Source organism: Diaporthe citri (assembly GCF_014595645.1).
Source record: "Diaporthe citri strain NFHF-8-4 chromosome Unknown scaffold_8, whole genome shotgun sequence".
Classification (NCBI taxonomy): domain Eukaryota; kingdom Fungi; phylum Ascomycota; class Sordariomycetes; order Diaporthales; family Diaporthaceae; genus Diaporthe; species Diaporthe citri.
Window position 1 is genome coordinate 1,301,991 of NW_025064853.1, and position 14,676 is coordinate 1,316,666.

The window sequence follows — 14,676 nt, forward strand, 5'->3', positions numbered from 1 at the left end:
CAAGTTGACAATATCTTTTTTACCGTCCAGTCTTTGCCCAAGTGCTTGCGACCACCGTCAAGCCTGTACTGGAAGTCGGGGAAATAAAACCCCAAACAATATCCAAGTCGCTTTGTGGTAGGTATACAATCGGTCTGAGCTCATCTCTGCCCTAAATCGACCCAAACGAGCGAATCAAAGAGCCTGAGAAGCCCCGCCAGCCTCCCACGCACGGCGTGGCTCCAGATCTCCAACCATGCCTGGGACTTGACACAACGAGCTCGCGTCCTGTGAGGCCAGACCCCTGCCACGCAGCTCGTGGGCCGCACCCCTCCACTCGACACCACAACGGAACATGGCGAACCCGTCGAGGACGGACGCCCAGCGGCGGCCGAAGACCGAGCCCGGGAACAGAAGCTGAGGCAAGACCGTCAGGAGCGTCCACAGGGCCAGCAGCGCCATGGCCAATTGGTACGGCAGCACGCCGGGGACGATGTCAGGCGATGTGATGTTGACAGGCCGGAGTCGAGTATAAGGGTTGACCAGCACGCAAGAGATGTTCACGAGCAAGCCCCAAGTATCACTGTGGACTCTCTTACCGACAGCGGGACCTGAGAAAAAATGTGATGTTGGGTCTTGACTGGCTGTTTCTCCGGGGATATAAGTAGATGTTTCGAGCTTCATCCTCAAGGAAAGCGCCGCTTGAGTTTCGAGTGCCTCCTGGGGCGTAAAGAATTGTCTCGCCTTGCGGTGTTGTAGGGATTCCTTGTCCCTAGCGGCCGTCCGCTTTTTGAGCAATACTCACGGATTGCTTCTGCAAGTGCTTAACATCCCGGCTCCGATGATGCCGTGAGACGGATTAATCACAATGTACTTCGTTCGACGTCAGAGGGGGTGATTCTAATGACTTGATTGCTCTTGCTTCTACTGCTGAGACCGGTCACTCTTACTGGCCATGATGATACCTACTCTCGATGGATTATCCGGGTTGGGTGGAAGGCAAAGCCTGCTGCCCGCCTGAAAAAAGGCCTTTGGCGGACCCTTGTTTTTGACCTGCACTACTGCACGTTGCAGTTTGTCATGCATTCCCGGGCCGTAGCGAGGCGCCAGTGATGGTCTAGCGTCACACTGCTGACGGTGGAGGGGGTGGGGCGGCGTGAAGTATTTCCATTCTAGGTAGTTCTCCCAACCATGTGGGAATTGGGGACTCAACGATGAATCCTAACTCGGCTCCGCAGCCGTCACACGACACACCCCGGCCAGATATATAAAATATTCTGAAGATTTGGGGGAGTGACAAATTCAGTTGCATGCTGTTTCTCGGGTATCGGTTTCCACCTCAATCCACTACTCAAGTACCTTATCTATTTCTCACGACGTCCAGGGCTGCACACGTCTAAATCGAGGCAGAGCCATACGAAAGCAAAGCATAGAGAGAAAAAGTCATGGCTGAGCCCGCAAACAAATACGGCCCCGAGGTTCAGAAGGTCTCGGCCGACACCCCAATTGAAGACATCATCTACCTCCTCAAACGGGACGGAGGTGTTTTTGTCAAGGGCCTTGTCCCCGTCGCCGATGTTGACAAGGCTTTTGAGGAGTGCCGTGCCAGGCTCGAGTCTGATGTCGAGTGGGACGGTAAATTCTTCCCGAGTATGTGCAAACGACCTCTTGCACAAGTTCTTGCTTTTCTGTCTTTTTTTTCCCTCGCATTTTCGACATCTAGCTGATATCACATGCTTTCTCTTCCTCGCTCCGCAGAAGAGACACAGCGCGCGCCGTCACTGCTCAAGCACAGCCCCACCTACGCGCGGACACAGATGATGAACCCGCTCTACCACCAGGTGCTCGACCACTTCCTCACGACCCGCAGCTGGTTCTGGTGGGGCAACGAGAAGAAGGAGTCGGTGTCGAGGCCGTACGTGCACTCGTGCACCGCCATGAGCATCGGGCCGGGGGGCAAGGCGCAGCCCCTGCACCGCGACGACTACATCAGCCACAACTACCACACCGAGATCGACGCCTGGGACGACGAGCGCGACAGGCAACGCGAGACGGCCGTGGGGCTGTTTGTTGCTGGCTGCAAGGTGACCAAGGAGAATGGGGGGACACAGTTCATTCCGCGATCCCATCTGTGGTGAGTTGTTCTTTGGCCCCCGGCTCCGTATTTCTGTCGATTCTCTCTCGAATCCTACTCACACCAACGACGCAGGGGCACCGACCGGCACATGCCCCCGCGCGTGGAGGAGTGCATCTTCGCCGAGATGGACAAGGGCGACGCGTTCATCATGCTGGCGTCGGCATACCACGGGGGCGGGACCAACAGCACCAAGGACCAGCGGCGGCTGATGTTCGCGACGTTTGCGATCCGGGGCTACCTGCGGCAGGAGGAGAATCAGTTCCTGGCGGTGCCGCACGAGGTCGCCAAGACGCTTGACCGGGACATCCAGGAGTTTATGGGCTACTCGATGAGCGACCCGGCGTGTGGCTTCGTGGAGGAGATGAATCCCATCTACGTGCTGCGGCCCGAGGAGGCCAAAGGCCCTACGGACTTTTGAAACATAGCAGAGGGTGTATACTGCAGAGCAATGCAGTTGTTTCCTCTGAATCTTTTCCCAGCCCTTTCTTCAGGCAGGATATGTGACAGTGTATATATGTATAACTCAAAAGACCAATTCATGGACGCGAGAAGCACGAATTGGTCAGGGCCGAGGACTTCCACTCTGCTAGACCCACACGAGCCTAGTCCAGTATGAACACTTTTTCAGCTGGAACCTTAACACACCTCGAGTCAAACCCCCGGTAATTTCTCCACGTTCCATCGTGGCGTATTCGCTGGATATATGGTATTTCAAACTTGATAATGGGGTCGTGAACCATGTGGGAGAGCTACGGGAGGAAGGTCACTGGCAGTGATGAAGGTGTTGGCATTACATGTAATAGATGTATGAAATCATGCTCATGTACTGATGCGGAACGAGGGAGTATTGGGTTCAGGCTAATAAAATCGGAAGAGCATGACCAGACTGCTTCTACGTGTGGCGTGTCACGGCTTGACTCCCGAGGTCTGATACCTGACTGGGTAAGTTCCTATTCGGGTAGTTTCGGTCCATTACCTGCTGTGTCTTACCAACCAGACCCCGCTGACATGACACGGGCTGGGAAACTTACCCTTTCAACTGCCCCGCTGTCCATAATCATACCCAGGTATCATTGGCATCAAACCTCAGCAGTAGCAACAGCAGCAGCAGCACAAGAAATATGTCTGCCAGGGTCAGAATGGCAAAAGGCTCAAAAGCCATCCGCAGAGGTCAGTCAGTCAAATACCCAAACGGGACAAAATCTGCGCCGTTATCCCCGCGCCGTTTCTCCGCGTGTCTTGTCTACAGGCATGATTACTTTCTCCGCATTTGGTTATACTTCCAACCGCCTCCCCTCAGGACTGTCCAGGAGTCCTGCGCAAGTAGCTGATCGTGACGCCTACCAGACCCGGCCTGTGGGACGTGCCGCAAGAAGTGCCGCAAGTGTGACCGCTCTCGTCCCTTCTGCAACCGATGCAAGACCAAGGGTCTCCGGTGTGAGGGCTATCCTCCCAGGTTCCAGTTCTGCGAACTCACCACGCCGGACGCCGCCGAGGATGTCGTCAGTGCAGCTGTGGCCCCGGTCCCGGCCCTGCTTCCGAACTCGAGTCCCGGTTCCATCCCCGGCGAGCAGGCCAGAGCCATTACCAGCCCGAACGAAACGCGCAAGTTGAGATTGAGCCCCCTGTCCAGCGTCGGTGCCGCCCCTTGCCAGAGCCAGCTGCCTCCTTCGCCTTGGGAAACAGACTCGTCTGCCTCGCCCCAGGATGTCCGTCGCGGAGAGACTCTGTCGCCAGCTTCTGATGCCCGCTTGCTCGATGGCATGCTGCTGAGCAGCGAAACGCAGAGGCTGCTCAGGTATTGTAAGCCTGTCCCCCTCTCCTTGACCCATCTGCTTGGATAAGCCTCTGGTGCTTTTGTTTCCTCTAATTCCACAATTCTTTCGCCTGACGACTGTCGTATTTCTGTTCTTGCTAACAAAACGGGCACGTGCCACAAGTCGATGAGGAACTGACCCCAGGCCTGACCATCGTGGTCGACGGCACCGAGAACCTGTTTCGGCGCTATCTCCTGCCACTCGCGTGCCAGCACACGGGCGTCTTGCACGCCGTACTCGGCCTGGTTGCCTGCCACCTGCGGTCCTCCCGACGAGATATGAGGAAGGCAACCGAGGCCGATGCACTGAGCCACCGGGTGGCTGCCCTCCGTATCCTAGGATCCCTGCTGATTCAAGAGGAGGTTCAGGGTCTCAAGGCAGCCGAGGAGGAGGCGGTTCTCGCCATGATCCTGCTGCTGATCTTTCATGACGTACGTCAATCACCTGACGCCCTATAGCCCCCTCTGCCGAGATTCCAACGCTGAAACAGGCAGGCTAGATCTGCGAGATGGGTCTGTCGACCCACGGAACCCACTTGAACGGGGTGACATTCCTGTGCGGGAAGATTGCATCTGGATCGAACTTGTCAAGTAGATCAGACTCGATTCAGTTCTTCTTGGCAGCACTGGCCTGGTGAGCACTGAGGAGACTTGGAACCTGGCGCGCCTCTGCTAGACTACCAGTCATCGGAACTAACCAAGCGTGTTCTTGTTGTCGCAGGCTCGACGTCCTCCGAGGTTTCAGCGGAGCAGAAAAGCTCACATACTCGGAGAGCGTGCGGAAATGCGTCCTCGAGAACGGGCGGGTCAGCCTACACACCCTGGTAGGCTGCCCGCCCAGCATCTTCCAGCGCATCGGGACCGTCCTCGAGGCCGCCAAGAGCTGGCTGGCCGGCACCACGGCCAACGCGGAGTTCCACGCCACGCTGCGGGACGCGGACACGTACCTCCGCGAGCTGGACCTGGACTCGGCCGAGTACCCGACGCGGCACCCGGAGTGGCGGCAGCTGGCCGAGGCGTACCGGCACGCGTGCCTGCTGCGGGTGATGCGGTGGCCCGACACGTTCTCCGTGCCCTGCGAGGACGCGGGTATCAGGGCGTCGGTGGGCGCGATCCTCGACGCGCGCGCCAACATCGCGGCCAGCTCGCCCTTCTCCAAGCGGATGCTGTTCCCGCTGTTCCTCGCGGCGGCGGACACGACGGTGCCGCACCAGCTGCACTACGCGGCCATCTCGATCAACGAGATCAGGAGGTCGACGGGGTTCGAGCACCCGGCCATGAAGACGGTGCTGGAGCACGTGTGGGAGGAGAGGAGGTCCAACACGCGCGGCTGGCGCAATGTGCCTTGGATGGAGTTTGTAAGCAGCAGCCATTCATTGGTTTCCAGCGATGACGATGGCTAACCTTGTGGCGTTTAGACGTGTTCCGAGAGCTTGCAGAAGCAACACGCGTATCTCTTCTTCTGATCGCGGTGAGATCGCTCGGTGATCTCGTGGCTCGTCACGCCCATGTAAGCCTTACAAGTGGCAAGCTGATGTTCATAATTTGAAGCGCATTGTAGCGGCTCGTCCGTCCAGGTCATGGGGGCTGTACATGTAGCCTAGTGCTGATCCGAGGTGACCCCTGCCTTGAGCTGAGGCGGTTGGGAGTACTTCCGAAAGAGGTAATCAGCTTCGCACCTTCCCATCGTCCCCACCGCCAAAGACGGTGCGAGCCGAATCCATGTCCAGGGATGGTATGTTCACACGTAATGCAGTCTACTGTATTTATTCAATTTTCTGCGTGCAACGACTGGCGGAGGGGTCAAACTTCCCTGTAAACTTCCATTTCCAGAAACCACAGAAGATCGTCGCCCTCGACCATGGCTGCCACAGAGAAGAACGCCCTTGAGCTCGAGAAGGCCTCGAAGCTCAGCAATGTTCCCAAAGGGGAGCAGTACGAGAGGATGATCTCGGGCATGCTGTGAGCAAAGCCGTGTCCCCGACCCCAAGAACACCTGCCCGTCCGCCCTCCACAACCCACTCCGCATCCACATGCACTATCGTCACCATCATTTCAACGTACTCATCGCGCTGACACTTGCTGGCACCCACCCGCACAGCTACGACTCATTCGTGCCGGAGCTGGCCTCGGCGCGGTTCGCCGCGCGCGCGTGGATGCACCAGTACAACAACTACTTCCCCTCAGACCCGGCCGCGGGGTTCGAGTCGCTGGAGAAGGAGCGGCACCAGATGCTCAGCAAGCGGCTGGGGCGGGTTGGCGGCGAGGTGTTCATCGAGCCGCCCTTCCAGGTCGACTACGGGTCCAACATCAGCCTGGGCAACCGCTTCTACGCCAACTTCAACCTGACCATCCTCGACTGCGCCCTCGTGACCATCGGGGACCGCGTCATGGTCGGCCCCAACGTGTCCATCCTCGCCGCGACGCACGAGGTCGAGGTCGAGAGCCGCCGCGCCAACATCGAGTTCGCCAGGCCGATTACTATCGGGAACGACTGCTGGATCGGCGGCCACTCCGTCATCCTGCCTGGTGTTACAATCGGCGACGGCGTCACCATCGCTGCCTGCTCCGTCGTCACGAGGGATATCCCGTCCTGGAGCGTCGCTATGGGCACCCCGGCCCGCGTTGTCAAGAAGGTGAAGGCGCTGGACGACCATCAACAGAAGTGATCGTAACCACAAACGCTGTACACCGTCTTTTGAATGTGGTGACGAAACGTGTCCATAGCAACAGCCAAAGACTGGGGAGGTTTAGGTCAAGGTAGAGGGAGAGATAGACGTGATAACCATAAGACAGATCAGAGCCGAGAGACACAAAAAAAAAAGGAAGAAAACATACACACTAGAGTCAGACCGCGTCAGCCGAGTCATCCTCATGTGATACAGTACACACGTGAGTAGAACAGCAAATCAACGCCCGGTATCGTTCAGAGCACAGCACGTCTCTGCTACCATGATACATGGCCCACATCCAGCTATTCTTGTCGACTTACACGCCAATAAGATATTTATACGAGATTGGAATGACTTTCAATTCGAAGTTCCAATTCGGTACAGTTGTACGGATGTCTACTATTTGCGAGCTCCTATCTAGCCATACCGGCTCCTGTCCGAGACTTGCTTAGTTGTACAGTCCACCGTTTGCCGAAAGAACCGACCCCGTAGTCCACCGCGCATCATCGGTACACAGGAAAGCTACGAGGGGGGCGATGTCGTCGACCTCTGCGATTCTTGCCGCTGCGGGCGTCGACTCGATGAGGGGCTGCATGTCATTCCGGAACTGCTCGTCGCTTTCGTTCCACTGGTCTATCCCCCCCCCAAAAAAAACATCAATTAGCACAACAATCCAATACAGACGCGGTGACACATGGATTGTGTATCTCCATGGGACTCACCAGTGGCGACAGGCCCGGGGTTAACGCAGTTGACAGTGATGCCGTGCGACTGCCCCAGCTCCTTCGCCCACACGCGCGCCAGCGACTCCTCGGCGGCCTTGGTGGCGGCGTACACGGTCTGCCCGGCGACGCCGAGGCGGGCGGCTGCCGACGAGACCAGGACGATCCGGCCGCCCCTCGCGATGTGCGGCACGACGGCCTTGGTCAGGAATATGGGCCCCTTGACGTTGGTGTCAAAGTGCGTCTGGTAGAGCTCCTCGGTGACCTCGTCGAGGTTGGCGTCGTGGCCGAGCGCGGCGCTGCGGGGAAGGGAAGTAGGCAATTTCATTTAGTCAAGCTCAAAATCCAGGAAAACAGGGCCGGAGGGGAAGATGATGATAGTGGTAAACAAATTCTGGAGTGGATGTATCGAGACTCACTTATGGACAAGGATTTCGATTTTGCCGGTCGTGCTCAGGTCAAGGGCGGCCCGGACGAGCTTGGGTATCTCGGAGACTTTGCTGATGTCTGCCTGGACGGCGACAGCCTTGACGCCATAGCCGTTGATAGTATTGACAAGATCATCGGAGCGCTGGCGACTGCGTGCCGTCATGTAGTTGACGACGACGTTTGCTCCTCGCTTAGCCAGCTGATTTGCAATAGCAGCACCGATTCCACTGCATGTCATAAGCAGACTCATTGTTAGCATTCATCCCCCCCCCCCTCTTTTTCTGTCTTTGTTCTTTCTTATTTGTTTTATTAGAGAGATGGAGAAGTGAGCAACCCTTACCGTGATGCGCCGGTAACAATGGCAGTCTTGCCAGATAAATCCAATCCCTTGAAATCAGGCATGTTGTCTATTTGATGTTCTATTTCCCGTTGATATGTGAGCTCGTCAGGCCGAAGGTAATAACTAGGCGTCAAAAGGACATCTGAGGTAGGCGAGAGAGGAGACAACACTAGTTGGACTGACAGGACAAAGAGTCTAGTATATTGGAGCTGACTATATGGTGGTCAGAATTATTATCTAGGTAAGGATGCCATTATATCACCAGTGTGCCGGCCAACACTCGCGAGCTGCTCTCTTCTCCATGTTCCAATTCTAAACCATGGCCCACTCTTCTCCAATTCCGCCCGCCTTGACCCTGCCTCGGCTCCGAGGCCAGTGGTAGCAGGGCGCAGGTTGATTGGAAGTATTTCCCGAAATGGACACAGAAGGCGACCGCTCCACCGGACGAGCTGCCTGGCTATACTGTGGTCAGGACCAGGACCGCCAGGACCACCCTTCGCTCGGCTACATGTACTGTAAATGAGCCGCACGCCAACTCGACAACGAATTCTGTCGGAATGAAATCGACTCTATATACGTCACAGATGATGATCTTCTTATCCAGTCCCAGTCCCAGTCCCAGTCCCAGTCCCAGCAAGTGGCGGGCGGACCGTACTGCTATGATACCACACCGAAGGTCGGATAACCTGGTTGGCTGGAAATGCTTCCCAAAACGGCTATCAAGCTCTGCGACGACCATATCGTGGACTACTGTGCCTCATGACCGCATGCCTTTGGGCCAATGGATCCAGGAAGCAACCGCGGGGTAATAAAACGTAAGGAATTGCTCAAGACGAGAGCGAGGACAAGAAAAACGAGAGCTCGTGGTCCATTTTGAGCCGTTCGCGCAATAAGGCGTGTCTCTGTAGATACTATTTCTTCCTCTCTTATCCCCATCGCACCGCCGGTCTATCCTGCTTGCCAATTATACTTGCTCAACCTCATCCTCCTCCCGATCATTACAGTCCACAGTACGTACGTATCCAGAGCCATCATGGTTACTGCCGCATCCCACCCTCTTGACCCTCTCTCCTCCGACGAGGTCCGCCAGGCCGCGCGGGCCCTCGTCAGCCACCTCCGCGTCGCGAAACCAGACATCCGTTTCAAAGTCATAGATCTCTATGAGCCCGCCAAGGACGAAGTCCTGGCTTACCTCCACCATGGCCGTCAACGGCCCGACCGTCGCGCCAGGGTCTACTATCAGCTCAGAAACACGTCAACGCTTGTAAGTGCTGTCGTCAACATAAATAGTGCCACCGTTGAGCGGACAGAGGGCCGCCCAGACTCCCAGGGCCCCGTCGACTGGGTCGAGTACGAGCAGGTTACCAATCTCTGCAATGAGCACCCGGAGGTACTCGCTGAGATCCAGAAGCTCAAGCTTCCTCCAGGGTGAGTTTTTTTTTTTTTTTTTTTTTTTTTTTTTTTTTTGGCAGGCCCCCAGATGTGCTGGCCACAGTGTATGAGACAAAGGCTGATTCTGAGCCCTACTCAACTTCCAGAACTCAAGTCTTGAACGATCCTTGGGCGTATGGCACGGACGACGCAAACGAGAGGAGACGCCTCTTCCAGTGTTATATGTACATTGCCTTGAACGATGACCCGGAAGCCAACCATTACTCGATTCCTTTGCCACTTGCTCCCATCTTCGACGTCCACACCCTGGAGCTGGTACGCCTCGAGAAACTTCCCATGGGTGTGGACGCCGACGTGGATGAGGAGACCCAGCCATGGACTCCGGTCAAGCCTGTCGAATACAGCGCAAAGTTACTCGGAGCCGACGGTCTCCGCAAGGATCTCAAGCCCTTACAGGTCGTCCAGCCAGAGGGTCCCTCATTCACCATCAACGAGCGCGCCGTCTCGTGGCAGAAGTGGACTTTCCAGCTCGGCTGGAGCCTGCGCGAGGGGCCCATCCTCCACGACGTCCGCTACGATGGCCGTCCGCTGTTCTACCGCGTGTCCATGAGCGAGATGACGGTCCCGTACGGTGACCCTCGCTCGCCCTACCACCGCAAGCAGGCCTTCGACCTGGGCGACTCGGGCTTCGGCCTGACCTCCAACAGCCTGGCCCTTGGCTGCGACTGCCTGGGCCTGATCGCCTATTTCGACGGCGTCCGTGTCGCTGCCGACGGCACGCCCGTGGTCATGCCCAACGTGGTGTGCATGCACGAGCAGGACGACGGAATCGGCTGGAAGCACACCAACTTCCGCAACCGCATGTCCTCTGTCGTGCGGGACCGTAAGTTGGTTATCCAGTGCACATCCACGGTGGCCAACTACGAGTACATCCTGGCCTTCGTGCTCGACCAGGCCGCGAACCTGCACATCGAGGTCCGCGCCACGGGCATCCTGTCCACCATGCCCATCCGGCCGGACCTGAAGCGCGTCCCATGGGGCACCGTCGTCGCCCCCGGCGTCCTGGCCGTGAACCACCAGCACCTCTTCTGCGTGCGAGTGGACCCCATCCTGGACGGCGACACCAAGAACACCATCGTCTACGACGACGCCGTCCCCGTGCGCGACGACCCAGACCTCGACCCCTTCGGCTGCGCGTTCCGCGTCCAGACGACACCCATCACGAGGCCCGGCGGCTACGACCTCGACCTGGCCAAAGGCAGGGTGTACAAGATCCTCAACACGTCCAGGACCAACGCCGTCTCGGGCAAGCCCCTGGGGTACAAGCTGCACGCGGAGCCCAGCCAGATGCCCATGATGGGGCCCGAGACTTTTAACTACCGGCGGGGGCTCTTCGCCAGCAGGCCGGTCTGGGTCACCCGCTACCGCGACCACGAGCTCTGGGCCGCGGGCGAGTTCACCAACCAGAGCAGGGAGGACACCGGCCTCGGCGAGTGGGCCTCGCGCGATGAGAACACCGAGGACGAAGATGTTGTTCTCTGGCATTCGTTTGGTCTCACGCACGTCACGCGACCTGAAGGTAAGCAGAAGTCTCCTTTTTGTTGCAGCATCAATGTCTAGAGGGTTTCCTCCGGGAGGCTAGATTTCCTCTCTCCTGCTCGTCTCATGAGAATCGATCCGAATAAGTTGAATACGTGGTCTTTCTGACAACACTTTGCTTCATTGCCAGATTTCCCTGTCATGCCGAACGAGAAGCTCTCGTGCACGCTCAAGCCAACAAGCTTCTTTGACCTGAACCCGTCCAACGACGTGCCGCGCTCCGATCAGAGGCGCAACAAGTCCCAGCTACACCAGCAGGCCGCGAGCTCTCCTGCCTCGTGCCACGACCCCAAGCCATCCCTATAGTAATTTCCCTCTGTTGGAGCGAAGAATCAAGGGGGCAAAAAAAAGGCTCACTAAGGGTTCTCGTTACAACCGTTTAGGCTTGATTTGAAAGGCTGTTGTCAAAAGGCGGAGAGCCTGAGGTTGATTGGGCATGCGGATTTAGTTTCTATATGTGTAACGACCCATAGCGCATTATTTTACCCATGATAAAGTCGACCTCCTCGAAGTTGTCCAGATTTTCCTCTTGGATCATGCATTTTGCTATTATAGGTTCATCTGAAGTCTGAATATCTGATACGACCGGGTGGGGGATCTCCTATCTCCTCCTTATCATGCTTTAGTGATGACCTCACCGTCTTTTGCCCGATCCAACCCTGTTTAGATGTTTAGAGAACCTTACATTTTCAAGAAAAGTGACCTGGCCACTCAAGCATCTCAATCAACTGCATTTCTGGAAACAGGCGCCCAAGGATTGGGTGAGGCAGAATTCTCGGCCTTTGCAGTATCCCCCTCACCCCAGCCATGGGTGAGAACATCCTGCCGCACAGCAGCATCCAAGAGAACTCACCACCCGGCTCAGCAACGACCACCAACTACGAAGATGCAGACACCGAATCCTGCCCACTCATCACCTCATCTCCTTCAACCACCCCAGCAACCCCCCAAAAGAAACCCCTCACCCTCCTCAACGGCCTCGCCCTCGTCATAGCCCTGCAGATCGGCAGCGGCATCTTCACCCTCCCAACCCAGGTAAGCCAGTCCGTCCCGTCGCCGGGCGCGGGCTTGCTGGTCTGGCTGCTCGCAGGCCTGCTGGTGTGGACCGGCGCGGCGAGCTTCATCGAGCTGGGGTGCAGGGCGCCGAGCAACGGGGGCATCCAGGAGTACGTGCGGGTCGCGTATGGTAGCGGTGGGGGCAGGAGGGGCTACGACGACGAAGATGAGGAGGAGGGCACCAATGGGGGTGAGCGGGATGAGGACGATGCAGCCCGGGGAGACCCGGATATGGCGGGGTGCTTGATTCCATCGGCGACGGCAGTGAGTGTGGACAATCACGACAAAGTAGGACCAAGGGGCGAGCTCGCCGGCTTCGTCTTCACCTGGACGTGGGTTCTCCTCGCCAAACCGGCCGCCAACGGCGCCATCAGCACCATCGCGGCGAACTACCTCGCCCGGCCGTTCCTCCCAGGCCCCTCGCCCTCCTCGGAGGGGGGAGGCCTCTCGCCCCTCGCCAGCAGGCTGACGGCGCTGGCATGCGTGGGCTCCCTCACGGTGGTCAACTGCCTGGGCGCCACGTCCGGCGCCAAGGCGGCCAACGTGTTCCTCATGCTCAAGCTGTCCGCCCTGGGGAGCATCATCCTCATGGGCTTCTTCGCCCTGGTCACGGGGTGGCATGCCGGTGGCGTCCCGGCGTCAGAGACCGGGTGGTTCGGGCGGTCTGAGGCGGACCGGGAGACGCCGGCATGGGAGCTCCTCGGGGAGTTCGTCACGGCTACATTTGGCGCCGTGTTCTGCTACGGCGGCTGGGAAACGGTACGAGAAAATCACCCTCACACTCGCCGAAAGGGAATTGGTCGAGGCCCCGGGGCCACGTTGAGCCGCTCACATCGGACAACGGTGGACGAGACGGGGGATGATGGTACCATTCTGACAACGTGACGCGTAACAGGTCGGCTTCGTGCTGGGCGACATGGCACAACCCGAGCGCGACCTCCCTCGCGTCATCACCGGCGCCATGATCACGGTGATGACAGGCTTCAGCCTGATGAACGCTGCTATATACATCTGCCTGCCCTTCGAGGTCATTCGGACGAGCAGCACAGTCGCGGTGGTACGTAGGACGCCCCTGCCCCTCCATTCACCATCATCCCGTAGTGATCCTGCGCCCACCCGTGCTCCATCCGCATCGGCCCACCTACACGAGCGGGCAGCGAGGCGGCTCGCCCGACTACTTGGGATGACGCAGGCTTCCTTGCCCGCGGGCGAGAGCTTGGCAATCACGAGTTACGGGACGCGGGCGAGCAGGCATGGGAGGGGGAGACATTTCTTACACATGGTCACCCCAACGATAGCAAGGCCACCTGCTAATGTGGCACTGCGGTGAACGTGCGTAGGAGTTTGCACAACGCACGCTAGACTCTGCGGCCGCTGGAGTCGTCTTCTCTGTCGTGGTGTCCGCCTCGGCCCAGGGTGCCCTCAACGCAAACGTGTTTGCTACGTCCAGGCTCTGTGTCGCAGCAGCTCACCGAGGGTATTTCCCGGCGGCCCTGGCGAACCTGCACTGCAGGTCTGAGGCGGACGAGGCCGACTACTTAGAGGAGGCGCTGGTTGGCCTGAAGCGCCCCGTGTTCTCTGTTCTGAAGATCGGTGTGACTTGGTTCGCCGAGGCAACCAGGGAGTTGCGCTGGAGGAGAGGTGTCCCGGTGTGAGTCTCTTCTCCTCTGCCCTGCCCCGACTTTTACTCGTTTCCTGGGAGAAATCGTGTGTAGAAAGCAAAAGAAATGAATTTAGGATTTGATACGGTTAGCCTTGGGCAAAGTTGACCCACGACATTCGCAGATATGCAATGCTGCTGAACGGCCTCCTGTCAGCCTTCTTCATCGTAGCAGGCAGCTTCAACGGCCTCGTGGTGCTCATAGGTATGTTTGAAGGGACAGATCCCGCCTGGCTGGCGTACTGGCATGGCTGACAGCTGGTGTTCAACCTTTGGACAGGGCTGGCGGAGTGCACGTGCTTTTTAGCTGCCGTGCTTGGGCTGCTCCTCATGCGCTCACGCGAGCACTACGACGCGAGCCGCTGCCAAAACGGCCTCAGCCGCAACAGTGGTTTGCCGAACCGTTCCAGGAGCAGCCGCCCAGCTCGCTACCGCACTTGGATCGGAAACCCTGTGGTTTTCAGCATGGTCAGCGCGTTCCTCATCCTGCGGGCCGTAGTGACCGACCCATTCCAGGGCCTTGCCATAGTGCTTGTGGTTGGCTCGGGGGTCGGCGCTTTCTCTATGAGGTCTGGCTGGCCGTGGGCTAATTAGAAGTTGAAAATGGGTGATGGCTTCGGATGTATCTAGCCTGCCGGGCGCAATTGTCTGTCCTTTTGTTGTTGAATCGTTCCTCGTGGCTTGAGCCGCAGCTTACGTCCGCGTCAGTGAGCGATGGTTTTGGTGGCAGCGTAAGCAGCTATGCCCGAAAGGGTGGCCCATCCCACGTACACATGCAGCATGTGGACGGCCTACACTGCGCGTTGACGTGAATCGGAACAAGCTGGGATATTAGCCCTCCTCAGACTTGCAGTTTTGATGTGTGGCCGCGCAC

The 14,676-nt window shown here is 57.8% G+C and overlaps 7 protein-coding genes across 7 annotated transcripts; 5 read left to right on the forward strand and 2 right to left on the reverse strand.

Annotated features, from left to right (window-relative positions):
* Positions 1–174: 174 nt before the first annotated feature.
* On the reverse strand, positions 175–663 carry INS49_014722 (uncharacterized protein; the record flags this gene model as incomplete). Its single annotated transcript, XM_043175412.1, has 1 exon — positions 175–663. One exon carries the CDS (start codon positions 661–663, stop codon positions 175–177), a length of 489 nt encoding a protein of 162 aa, XP_043020369.1.
* A 761-nt stretch (positions 664–1,424) lies between these two features.
* INS49_014723 (uncharacterized protein) lies at positions 1,425–2,534 on the forward strand (the record flags this gene model as incomplete). The annotated part of the gene is made up of 3 exons (XM_043175413.1): positions 1,425–1,629; positions 1,738–2,113; positions 2,189–2,534. The coding sequence occupies 3 exons, from the start codon at positions 1,425–1,427 to the stop codon at positions 2,532–2,534; spliced, it is 927 nt and encodes a 308-aa protein (XP_043020370.1).
* Positions 2,535–3,255: 721 nt separating this feature from the next.
* On the forward strand, positions 3,256–5,398 carry INS49_014724 (uncharacterized protein; the record flags this gene model as incomplete). Its single annotated transcript, XM_043175414.1, has 6 exons — positions 3,256–3,286; positions 3,464–3,919; positions 4,078–4,364; positions 4,433–4,566; positions 4,654–5,290; positions 5,351–5,398. The coding sequence occupies 6 exons, from the start codon at positions 3,256–3,258 to the stop codon at positions 5,396–5,398; spliced, it is 1,593 nt and encodes a 530-aa protein (XP_043020371.1).
* Positions 5,399–5,793: 395 nt separating this feature from the next.
* On the forward strand, positions 5,794–6,601 carry INS49_014725 (uncharacterized protein; the record flags this gene model as incomplete). The annotated part of the gene is made up of 2 exons (XM_043175415.1): positions 5,794–5,894; positions 6,034–6,601. 2 exons carry the CDS (start codon positions 5,794–5,796, stop codon positions 6,599–6,601), a joined length of 669 nt encoding a protein of 222 aa, XP_043020372.1.
* A 451-nt stretch (positions 6,602–7,052) lies between these two features.
* Positions 7,053–8,157, reverse strand: INS49_014726 (uncharacterized protein; the record flags this gene model as incomplete). The annotated part of the gene is made up of 4 exons (XM_043175416.1): positions 7,053–7,237; positions 7,327–7,625; positions 7,746–7,982; positions 8,096–8,157. 4 exons carry the CDS (start codon positions 8,155–8,157, stop codon positions 7,053–7,055), a joined length of 783 nt encoding a protein of 260 aa, XP_043020373.1.
* A 971-nt stretch (positions 8,158–9,128) lies between these two features.
* Positions 9,129–11,392, forward strand: INS49_014727 (uncharacterized protein; the record flags this gene model as incomplete). Its single annotated transcript, XM_043175417.1, has 3 exons — positions 9,129–9,523; positions 9,634–11,066; positions 11,217–11,392. 3 exons carry the CDS (start codon positions 9,129–9,131, stop codon positions 11,390–11,392), a joined length of 2,004 nt encoding a protein of 667 aa, XP_043020374.1.
* Positions 11,393–11,893: 501 nt separating this feature from the next.
* Positions 11,894–14,396, forward strand: INS49_014728 (uncharacterized protein; the record flags this gene model as incomplete). The annotated part of the gene is made up of 5 exons (XM_043175418.1): positions 11,894–12,901; positions 13,038–13,199; positions 13,483–13,793; positions 13,928–14,007; positions 14,110–14,396. 5 exons carry the CDS (start codon positions 11,894–11,896, stop codon positions 14,394–14,396), a joined length of 1,848 nt encoding a protein of 615 aa, XP_043020375.1.
* Between the last annotated feature and the right edge of the window lie 280 nt (positions 14,397–14,676).